This window comes from Rhinoderma darwinii, chromosome 2 (assembly GCF_050947455.1).
Source record: "Rhinoderma darwinii isolate aRhiDar2 chromosome 2, aRhiDar2.hap1, whole genome shotgun sequence".
Taxonomy (NCBI): Eukaryota; Metazoa; Chordata; class Amphibia; order Anura; family Rhinodermatidae; genus Rhinoderma; species Rhinoderma darwinii.
The window spans coordinates 431,466,870-431,479,132 of NC_134688.1; the positions used below are offsets into that span (position 1 = coordinate 431,466,870).

At 41.8% G+C, this 12,263-nt stretch overlaps 1 protein-coding gene across 6 annotated transcripts in view; it reads left to right on the forward strand.

Moving 5' to 3' along the window:
• AP1S2 (adaptor related protein complex 1 subunit sigma 2) overlaps window positions 1-12,263 on the forward strand; it is a 77,412-nt gene that overhangs the window by 22,239 nt on the left and 42,910 nt on the right. For 5 of the 6 annotated variants that reach the window (XM_075854411.1, XM_075854412.1, XM_075854409.1 and 2 more), the window contains exon 4: window positions 959-1,096. In XM_075854411.1, the coding sequence (XP_075710526.1) occupies window positions 959-1,096 (138 nt within the window). Of the gene's footprint in view, window positions 1-958; window positions 1,097-1,689; window positions 1,723-12,263 lie in introns of those variants that run through there. The other variant, XM_075854414.1, reaches the window with a different exon arrangement.

Genomic DNA, 12,263 nt, shown 5'->3' on the forward strand with positions numbered 1-12,263 from the left:
GGCATTCATGTGGAAGTTACTTTAACATGTATCATGTACCTAAACATTATTACAGACCAAGTACACCCCTTTATGGCAATGGCATTCCGTAATGGCGGTGGCCTCTTTTAGCATCAAATGCGCTCTGCCACACTGCAAACATTATTCAGGAATAGTTTGAGGAACAAATTACAAAAAGTTCAAGGTGTTGACTTGGCCTCCAAATTCCCCAGATCTCAATCCAATCGTGCATTTGTAGGATGTGCTGGAAAAACCAGCCCACTCCATGGAGGTCCCCACCTCACAACTTACAGGATCTTATTCTAATGTCTTGGTGATCGATATCACAGGACACCTTCAGAAGTCTTGTTGCCTTGAGTCCATGCCTCGACGGGTCAGAGCTGTTTTGGCAGTTTGAGGGGGATGTACGCAATATTAGACAGGTGGTTTCAATGTTATGGCAAATTGGTATATATGGCATATCTCATAGGTGTGGGTCCCCTGACCCCCATTCTGCCAGGTGAGGCGACTGCCGCATTCAGGCAGGGAGAGAATGAATGGAGAAGTGACCCCTCGTGTGCATTTCTAGTCATGTTACGGAAACATTCTCAGTCACCTCTCGCCTTCTGGAACGGGGACCACCATTGTCCTGGTAGTCGGGGGTCCCAGAGATGCAACCCACATATACCAGACATTTAAGGCATATCCTGTGGATACCCCTTTAATGTTAAGCTGCAAAATAGCATTAAGAGTTGTAAGGTTTTATATAATTAATTGTGCTATTTTTGGAAGAAAGCTGCAATGTTTTTCTAATCCTGGACAACCCCTTTAAGTAGCACATTCTGACGTTGTGGCGTTTAGAGCTGCTCTATAACAAGTCCTTCTCTGTTCCAGCTCAACAAGTGCTGTATATAAGTCAGAGTTATTATTCTGCGTGTTGATTTACCACTTACAGCATTCACACTAAGTTTCTTTTCAGGTGTGTGAACTGGATATCATCTTTAATTTTGAGAAAGCATATTTCATTTTGGATGAATTTCTCTTGGGAGGAGAAGTCCAGGAGACATCAAAGAAAAATGTTCTAAAGGCCATTGAGCAGGCGGACCTGCTACAGGAGGTAAGGAAAATGGAGTTCTCTGCTGCATACATATCTATCAGCTTCTTGTATGTGTCCTGCTACTAACCACTGATGATCGGGCATCCAAATCACTGGCCTGCTTCCACCCATCCCCTAGACAGCACATATATGATCATTGGTGTAATAAGGTCTGGAGCCTCGGTCCAGACAGGAGCATGCTCCAGGAGGCACAAGGTTCTTTATGAATTAATAAATGTGCCCCTGTAACCAAACCTTCGTAACATTACGTATTTGAGTCCTTTTACATCCTTACGGTTGCTGGGACTGGTACTTACATATTTAGCAGGCCTCAGTTGGATCTCCTCATTAGTACTATGCATGTGTTGCATGCAACTCCATCTTCAATGTTCTGCGTTTCCACACGTTTTCCTCAATCCCCCATCTGTATAATGTAATCTCTCTAATATCTCTGTATTGTGACATACTGTGTGTTAGAAAATCAGACAATAGGATTTGTTTCCCTTTTAGTTTGGAGACGCTGCAGGTTTCTTGTTTTATTTTGTTATCTTGTGTCTGGTGTCTACATCTGATATACATGTGTGCTTCTCTACTCTCTCATTGCTGAATTCCAGAAGCTAGACTCTCTTCTTTGACACTTTTTCAGGTATAGTTAATCAACCCTAACTCTTCTAAAACTACCTATGCAACTTCCCTACTAAACCTTACTAACCTATAACCACTTTGATTCAGGATTCATATCAGAAAAACCCTCTCTTTTCTAATGAGCTGGAATGTTAGACTTCTTTTAAGCTGACATTGCAGTGTAGCCTTAAAAAAAGACATTTCAGTTTTTCCATCGGTAGTAGGAATATTAACAACACTATTCATTTTAAAGGGGTTTTCTGGGATGGCCTATCCTTGATCTGTGGGGGTCTCATCCCCTCACTAGAGCACCACAGTATGGACAAAGCAGCGTACGCATCCATGCCGCTCTGTCTGGTCCTGCAGCTTAGCCTCATTCACTTGAATGGACTGAGCTGTAGTAGCAGACACAGCCATGCACACTTGGACCGTGCTGTATCGGGCACTGCAGTGAAGGGGTTACAGGGCTCCAATGCATCTCTCTTTTTGCTGATTTGTGGAGTTTCCTGGGGTTGGATCATACGTTGATAGCTTATCCTAAGTATAGGCCATCAAAGTTAAATCCCAGAAAACCAATTTAACTAAAGGGTATTTGCAAATTAGAATTGGGTTGCCTCATTTTCAAGTGTCCATATCAAGTAACCGATTCTCACTTTTAATAGTTATCCATACTTTCCGATGGTAGTTGCTAAAATAAAACTTAGGATCACTCTAAATCCTAGGATCACTGAAATAAAACAGTAATTATTTTTTCAGTAATAATTTGTAACTTGCTGGGGAACCTTGCAGCAAGTGTTCAATTTCCCTACAGCGCCACCACAGGGGAAATTAAGCATGCATTATGCCCATTGAAATCAATAGGCTGTCCGTGTAATACATAGATGTGCTGGGTTCTCCAAAATGAGAGAGAAGTTGTGTGTAGCCACTCTCCAGATTGCAGAATAATTTATTATTTCTGAATGTGAGATTACCTCTATTAACTAATAATGTCCTAATAGTGTATTTCAAAAATGGTTTTCTGAGACAGACAACCCCTTTTAATATTAGCCAGTATACATTTAAAAATGTGTTCCTATTATATCCCAGATACCACAGATTTAAAACTCTTATTTACCCATAGAGGTGCTTTCTCCAGTTCTCATTGTCGCCCCATTGAATGATGCACAATTTCACCAGCCAAGAGAACTTGGAAAAGTGAAGTGACATCTGGTGTGAAATGAGTATACCTGGTTTAGAAAAGCTGACTTCCTGACAAAGCAAGCTGATTATCTACCACACTAGTATTTGATGATATAATAATCCACCATATGGACAAGAATGTGTCCCTGAAGGTGCAAAGTTATCCTCACCTATATCTGTTATGTAAACCTTTTAAAGACTTTTTATTTTTTATTTTTACTAAAACAAATAGTAGTTAAATAGTGTAATACAACAGCTGTTATCGATCACATCTAAGTTATGAACTTAGATGTGATCAATAACAGGTGGATCCTGCGTGTCACACATGCAGGACCTGCTGTCACCGAAGCCGTCAGTGCCTCTGACCTGACGGTTTCAGGTCTCAACGCAGGATACAGATTCTATCTGAAAAATGAACACATTTTTAATAAAATCAAATTAACACTAAAATCTTTTTTTTTTTTTTAGTAAAGAAAAAAAAAAAAGGCTTCAAAGGTTTACATAGCATTTAAATAACCCATTGATCAGCTACATTATACAGATTAAAGCTGCAATAAGTAATCAGGACAACATCACCATGTGTGGTCAAAAAGACCCTAAGGCTGGATGCACATGATGTGTATTATGTTAGTTTTTTCCGCGCGTATTTGTGTACGGCAAATCTGCAGTGTAATGCAGTACCAGCAAAGTAAATGAGATTTCAAGAAATCTCATGTGCACGCTGCGGGTTTTTTTCTGCATGTAAATTGACCTGCGGTGCGTATTTTAAAATCCGCAGCATGTCATTGTATCTTGCGTTTCTGCTTGCGAATTGTATCCGTCTAGTTCTAAAGAAAAACGCACCAAAACCCGCAGCATGGAAACGCACCAATTTACGGATCAAAATGTAAAAACCGCACTGAAAAACACATTATTAGGTCCGGTTTTTACCTGTGAATTTCCTGTGTTTTCCTACAGTTTTAATTTATATTTTCCCCAACGAAATATGCAACTTTTGCATGTAGCCTAATGCCCCATGGGTAGCATGTAAAAAAATTATACATGAGATGTCTGGGAAAACCACTATTAACCTCTGTGTGGTCTTGCAGGCTGTAGTGGAGCTAGGACCTACTTTTTAGTTTGTTTGGTTACATAGTCAGTGATTTCATGGAAAGGCCTTTAAAGGCCCTTTTAATCGTCCGATAATTGGCCGGTGCAGCGAGCGCTGATCAACGAGACATCATTGATTGGCGCTCGTTTGCTCCTGTCACGCGGTGTTCTAGATGGGGACGAGTGGTCGTTACTCTAATCGCTCATCCCCATCCATTATTATCATGTCGGCAGCGCGTGTCTCTGTTTACACAGGGAGATGTGCTGTAGACCACGCTAAGGGTATGTGCACACACACTAATTACGTCCGTAATTGACGGACGTATTTCGGCCGCAAGTCCCGGACCGAACACAGTGCAGGGAGCCGGGCTCCTAGCATCATAGTTATGTACGATGCTAGGAGTCCCTGCCACGCTGCAGGACAACTGTCCCGTACTGTAATCATGTTTTCAGTACGAGACAGTTGTCTTGCAGCGAGGCAGGGACTCCTAGCATCGTACATAAGTATGATGCTAGGAGCCCGGCTCCCTGCACTGTGTTCGGTCCGGGACTTGCGGCCGAAATACGTCCGTCAATTACGGACGTAATTAGTGTGTGTGCACATACCCTAATAGTTAACTTTTTTAAAACTAAAGACCAGCAGATGAACGAGAGTTTGCTCCTCCATCTGCTGATCGCTGCCCTGTTTACACAGAGCAATTATCGGCAACGAGCGTTCTATGAATGCTTGTCTGCCCGATAATGGCCCAGTGTAAAATCCCCTTAAGGTCTACACTGTTTGACTGTTTGTAACAAGATCATATCAAATGCACAGTTGTCTGTCTAGATTGAAGAAAGAAGAGCTATCAACCAAATTGGCAGCTCTTTTAGTTGCTGAAATTTCTGTGACTGTCCATACATCCGAATGGACGTTTTAGAAACCTGTTGGCCAAGCATGGATATGTGGTAAATAGAACCTATGTGCAGTCACATACACACACTAACTTTACTGAAGTGTCTTGACCGTAAATAGACATCGCGTCCAACCAGGACGGGATGTCTATTCACAATCCCGACACTTCGCTTGTGAACATCGAAACAGACTGGTGGAGCCAAGGAAATCGGACATCAGGCGGCTGGAAGGTGGGGGTGGCAATTTATTTTTTTAAGATGAAGTGAAATTGGATAGCTAAGAATTGAAGGAGAGTGCAACAAAAAATGTACTGGAAATGGTAATATAATTCTATTGCTTCAGTATACAGTACTTGTCTTGTGTATTACATGATAATTTATCTTTTTCTATTCTTGTTAAGATTTTTGCTTTTGTTTCATTTTAATAAACAAAGCTGCTGCAAGAACTTGTAAAAACAGTCATAAAGGGAGACTGTCAACAGTTTGTTTTTTTGCCCGCAAGCTGCTTACTCCGCTAGTCTGGTATTGTGAAAAGCATTGCTCACATACTTTTATTAGGCTTCGCTCACGTCTTGGGTCTTTCAAAACCTCAAAAAACAACTTTAATGCCTACGGTGTAGACGCAGGATTTGGACAAGCCGCTTGGCTGAGGGAAGAGGACAGGGAACCGGGAGGCGTTAGAAGGAAAAGTGCAGGACACTTCCTGCTATCGAGGACTCTTTTAGCCTGATAAACATACGGCGGGTAGAGGCATTAAAGTTGATTTTTGGCGTTTTGCAAAAAACAGGATGTCTAATAAAATCCTCAAATACGAGACAGCACACCTTGATAGTGAAAAAGTAGATTTATTCACCACATGCGACGTTTCAGCCCTACTCCATGGGGCCTATATCAAGCATAACCTCATGAAAGGCCCCATGGAGTAGGGCTGAAACGTCGCATGTGGTGAATAAATCCACTTTTTCAATATCCAGGTGTGCTGTATCGTGTCCAAATGGGAATATTGCACCCTGACCGTACGTGTTTGGAAAACGGTGCTGCTTGTTTATCCCTCTTTTTGAATGGATGTCTAATAAAGGTATGTGGGGAATGCTATTTTCACAATAACAGACCAGCAGTGTAAGCAGCTTCGGGGTCGAAAAAAATTGTGACAGACCCTTTCAAAATGGTGTAGAGCTGGTCAGGTGGTTCCATTTGTTCAATCAGAATAAAACCGCTTAGACATGGCAGAATTTAGTCAGTATTTTGCTTCAGTATTTGGGAAAACTAGGAGTATCACCTACACAGAGAAGAGCTGTAATGAAAAGATTTGCACCTCTTGAGTGTTTTGGACCCACTCCAGGTTTTGACTAGCAAATACTTAAGTAAAGTACTAACACAAAAATGGCCTAAGGCCGGATTTACACAAAATGCACTTAACAGCTCCGTGTGTCAGCCCCGTATGATGCGCGGCTGCGTGATTTTCGCGCAGCCGCCATCATTATGACACTCCGTTTGGATGTTTGTAAACAGAAAAGCACGTGGTGCTTTTCTGTTTTCATTCATAGTTTTACAGCTGTTGCGCGAATCACGCGCGTCCCACAGAAGTGCTTTTGTGTGGCATGCGTGATTTTCACGCACCCATTGACTTCAATGGGTGTGTGATGCGCGAAATACGCTCAAAGAACGGACATGTCGTGAGTTTTTCACAGCGGACTCACGCTGCGTAAAAATCACACAACTGTCTGCACGGCCCCATTGACTAATATAGGTCCGTGCGACGCGCGTGAAAATCATGCGCGTTGCACGGACGTATATCCCGTTCGTCTGAATAAGCCCTAAAGGTGAGCTCCGGTAACACAAGAACTTTTGACAGTCGTTGAGTCAAATTAAGTGGATGTTATTGCACCCACCTACTTAGTCATCTTGGGCATTTAATAGATGCCCTCATTAACAGATCTCTTTTATTAGGTAGGTGAAATAACTGATAATTGGTTCTTTACTTGTTTACTGTTATGTAAGTATATTTGTGACTGTTTTAATATATTACTCAGTGCAAGCTTCCTGGCTCTTACACATGCTCAGTACTAGCTGCAGTCTCCCTGGCCCTCACACATGCGCAGTACAAGCTGCAGTCTTGCTGGCTCTCACACATGCGCAGTACAAGCTGCAGTCTCCTTAGCTCTCACACATGCTCAGTACAAGCTGCAGTCTCCCTGGCTCTCACACATGCTCAGTACTAACTGCAGTCTCCCTGGCTCTCACACATGCTCAGTACAAGCTGCAGTCTCCCTGGCTCTCACACATGCTCAGTATAAGCTGCAGTTTCCCTGGCTCTCACACATGCTCAGTACAAGCTGCAGTCTCCCTGGCTCTCACACATGCTCAGTACAAGCTGCAGTCTCCCTGGCTCTCACACATGCTCAGTACAACCTTCAGTCTCCCTTGCTCTCACACGTTCTCAGTACAAGCTGCAGTCTCCCTGGCTGTCACACATGCTCAGTACAAGCTGCAGTCTCCCTGGCTCTCACACATGCTCAGTACATGCTGCAGTCTCTGACTGCTGTGTGAGAGCCTGTGTTCCTGCAGTTGCAATTTTAGTGTAGAATTACAGCTACTTTCTCCATCTACTGCTTTATTTTTGCTTTCCCTTGACTCCATCAGCTGCTTTCTCAGTGCAAGCCAGTGCACTTTTACTGATCATGTGTGAGAACCAGCGAGACTGCAGCTTCTACTGATCATGTGTGAGAGCCAGGGAGACTGCAGCTTGTACTGCGCATGTGTGAGAGAGGAGACTGCAGTTTGTACTGAACTTCTGTGAGATTTCAGCGGGGGGGGGGGGGGGGGGTGTTAGGAGCTTGTAAGCTTTAGGTTGGCGGAGATTGAGCTAAGCTCATTAACACATTTTGACTTATGGCCTCATATTTTTTAGCTTCACTCATACAATGGTAATTTTGAATATCAGGTGGGAAAACATAAAGAAAAGGAGTATGCAGATATTCTGACATTGATTTTCATTCTGACATTGATTTTCAAAGAATAACACCAGCCTCATTAGGTCTAAGGCCCCATGCACGCGACCGTGATTACGGGTATGGACAGCCGTCCACATTGGTGGGCCGTGCTCCCATTATAAAGTATGGGGGCATGGTCCGTAAAATAGAAAAATAGGATGTTCTATTTTTTAGGGAAGGTTTCTACAGCATGGACACCTTCCCCTAAATATACGGGAAGGTGTCCGTCGGCCATAGAAATGAATGGGTCCGTAATTATGGACGAAATCTACGGTCGTGTGCATGGGGCCTTGGACATCTATTTAATAATGTATGTAGTTTGTATTGTGGAATCTGTTGACAGATACTCTTTAAATTTGTATTTTGATATTATCTAATGACATTCAGATTGCACGTGTAGAAAGGTTTATGTGCATAGGTAATCATCTCTTCATTACAATCTATGCCGCTATTTGTCATTCTGGAATTTGGTGAGGGTCCCAGCCTCTATACCCTTTCAGATGGCATAGCCGGGCAGCCTATCAGATTCCAGCTGTCATTTGCAAGTGAAGGATGACATTGAGTGTAAACCTATGATTGTCTAGGGAAACACTACTGGTATTTATCATTACCTGAGCCCTCAGCACTTGTTTAGTAATGGACATAACATTCTTACTCCATTTTTATTCGGACCAAAAAGTGTTGAGAACATTATTCTATGTGAATCAGCAAATCTACAATGTGTGTCGTTGGTTGCCAGGATTAACTGTGCCCTGTTTGACCTCCCAGCAAATTTAATATTTTTACTTGCACAAAGCCCAAAGTGAATAACTGAGTCTTAGCTCAGAAACCATGGTATTGTCACTATATTTTATAGAAAATCAAACTGGATGGTTATTGAAGACAAAAATAATCTTTATATCGCACCAACATATTCTGCAGTGCTTTACAAAGTAAAATGACAAACAATATCCGGTTGCTATCCACGCTGGCATAACAAATTGTGGCTTAAAGAGGATCTGTCACTAGTTTAGTAATGCCCAATCTCCTAGCTAATCTAATAGGCGCTGTCACACTGATAATACTAGTGAAAATTGTGTCCCAAAAAGTTTATTATAAAAGTTATGAGCTTTTTTCTAAATATGCAGATGAGGCTATACTAGACAAGTGGGAGGTAACAGCAGTGATTCTCCTGAGGTGGAGCCTCCTCACAGCCTCTGACACTGTCCTATCAGCATGAAGCTGCTTCACACAGTGTGAGAGACTGAGGCTGGAGGGAAGGGGATCACTTCAAACAGCCATATCTCCGGCTGTGGACCACCAAGAACAGCGGTTCTGGTGGCATATGAAATATGAGATTCTAATCTAACCGGAGGTCTCACCAGTTGAAAACACAGACGGGAATGGAAGCTGTATACTATATGATCACGCTGCGTTGCTGGGCTGGAAAGAGGAGAACTGTATGATGCTGAAAGGACAGCGTTCTACAGAAAACATTACACCGCTCAGAGTGAAAAGAAAGAGTTACTTCCCATTTGGCAATTATAGCCAAATTAGCATATTTAGAAAAATGCACATAACTTTGCAAATCATAACATTTTTGGAAAAAAAAAATAAATCACACTAGTTATCAGCATCATAGCGGCTATTAGATTAGTTAGGAGACAGGGCTTTAATAAACTAGTGACAGATCTTCTTTTTAAAGGGGTGTATGAGGTTAAAAATAAACAAAGCTGCTTACTCCCGAAGTCCATGCCACTATTGTCCATGGGATGTGCCTGGTATTGCAGCTTAGCTCTATTGAAGTGAACAGGACTGAGCTGCAATGCCAGACACAACCCATAGACAAGACCAGTGCTGTTTGTGTAAGAAAGAAGATGTGTTTTTCTGACATCATACATAGAAGCCGTCCATAGACAGTGTGCCAACATTGTAATGTCTGTGGGCAGTGGATGACCCTTGCCTCAAGATTTCTGTTAATAAAAACAGGCTGGATAAGATTAACTTTGGGAGATGTCAGAACCAGACACCTCTGTTGCTGCTCATCTCCCCTAAAATAACATATATGTTCAAATGAGCCAAAGGTGTATATTATTGGGGTCATTTCGGCTTGGCAATTATTCGGTTGATAGCTATGGCTGCCTTATTGTACGTTAAAACAAAGTAATCGACAATTTCTAATATACGATTGTTTTATTTTTCGCCCCCTTATCTGATCACCCCCTTTCCTGATACAGAGCTCAATATCAACTGCGTAGACACAATTTAAGCTGATAATATTCTGGATTCCTGTAGCTACCACTAGAGGGAGCTTAGAAGCTTACTGTATACGTTTTATTCATTGAATTCCATAATAAAACTGTCTGCAGGAAGCTCCTAAAATCCCTACAGTGGTGGCTGCAGCCAAACAGAATTTTGTTATTTAATTCTATGCAGGGGATTTTGGATCTCAATATCCGAAAAATAGAGCTCTGACAGCTATAAAGATATATTAAGAAATTATATATAATTTTTAGATAAAAGTTATGAAGCAAATGGTGTAATCGGGGTAGACATTCACTTTAAAAGAAGTCTGTCAAGACTAGGTTTAATCATACCTATGTCTGTAATCATGCTGCAAGCAACACTAGGAAAATGAAAAGCCAAATGTAAAGTGTCCGACCTATCAGCTGTAATCCCTCCCCTCTGCTCTTGAGTGACGGCTCTTGGATCACATGGCGTATGACGCTGAGGACCAGTAGAGCTGTCACTCAAGAGGGGAGGGGTTACAGCGGAGAAGCCAGACACTTGCAGCATGATCGCTGATATAAGTATGATTAAACTTGTCTACCCTACCCCTAACCAGTGGTGTTGGCGGTGGAGGGCAAATGTCATGACAGACTCCCGTTAAGCTGGCTAAATATATTAGAGAAATGATGGCAGATTCTGCCAACATGGAAATATTCGATTTGTTTTAACTATTTACAGTTTTAAACCTTATTTTTCAACATTTTGGTTTTATATTTGTAGAGCCAGAATGAAGACTGGGGAGGTTACTCAGACGATATGTTGTGATAGTGGCCACCACTGAAGGCGCATTAGCCTTCCAGAATATCCCTGTAGGCGTCTGGTAAATACGCACTTACGTGTTCTGCTGCACGTGTAACGCTGGGTGCTGTGCAGGGACTGATGCATGTGTACTTACTTACCTATTTTATACAAAGAAATGGCTTGTGTTGGGCTCAGGGCCAATACTTATTAGCATGGCAGTATTTGATGAGTGGGCTCTTATAACATCGATTGATGCCTGTCCACACATTGATTTTATACCAATGAAATATGCATATTATGTACTCTCCATTTTATTTAAAGCGCACTTCCACCTGGAGATCGACAGATAGTATATTCAAGCTTGTAGAAGCCCTCTGAAAAGTTCTTTATAAAGATTTCACTTCTCAAGGGCCTGAGCTTGGATCACGGTGCTTTGCAGCTAGGCTTGGGTGGTCCTTTTATACAGCCCTGTGGCATTTCCCATGTTCAAGGGTGTTCTGCTTTTTTTTAGCAGTGTTTTTAAATACGTTCCTACCATTCTATACAATGTGTGAGCAGGATCATCAATATCTGTTTTTATTCTCTTTTTAGTGTTTGTTCTATGGTCCTGCGGATGTTTTCTAACTGTAAATCCTGTTCATGAAAAGATCTCTTGTAATGCTTAGTAGAAAAATACGGCTGTCTGAAAATCTGTTGTCATTTATTTTCTTCACCTTTAAATGATCGTAATTTATTGAAGCGACGCTCCACCTTTGGCAAACTTTTGTTCACACTACAAGAGTGTGGCAAAACGTTGATGCATTTTCATACGTCTGCCAATGACTTCAATTGTTTAGAAACTTATACCAGAAAGGGGTTGTCGGGTTTCAGAAAATGTTATGTTATTTTTTTCTATAATTAAGTTATACAATTTTCCTATATACTTTCTGAATTAATTTCTCACGGTTTTCTTGATCTCTGCTTGTTATTGTTCATTAGAAACCTTCATCGTTTGCTTCCAGTGAATGAAATTCTGTCCAAGGTCACATGATGGGCACACAGGTGCTGGAAGAGACCGCTTTGATACACATACTGTAACGAGCCATGCACCTGTGTCCATGATATGACCAGGAACGTGGTAGAGCATGATGCTACTCCATTCAAACTCTAAGGGCTTGTCCACACGTAACGGATTTGCTGCAGAAAATTTCTGCAGCATTTACTCATCAACAATCAGACAAACTGCTGTGGAAAATCTGCACCTTTTCATGAGTTTTTTTTTTGGTGCAGAAAATAGTGCTGATTTTTGCTGCAGTTTTTTCAAGGGCTGTGTGATGGTGACATGTCCTCTTCCTGTGATGTAATTCCCATCCCCTGTATGAAATTCTGTAGCGCTCCCGCAGCAAATTACACAGTACATCACA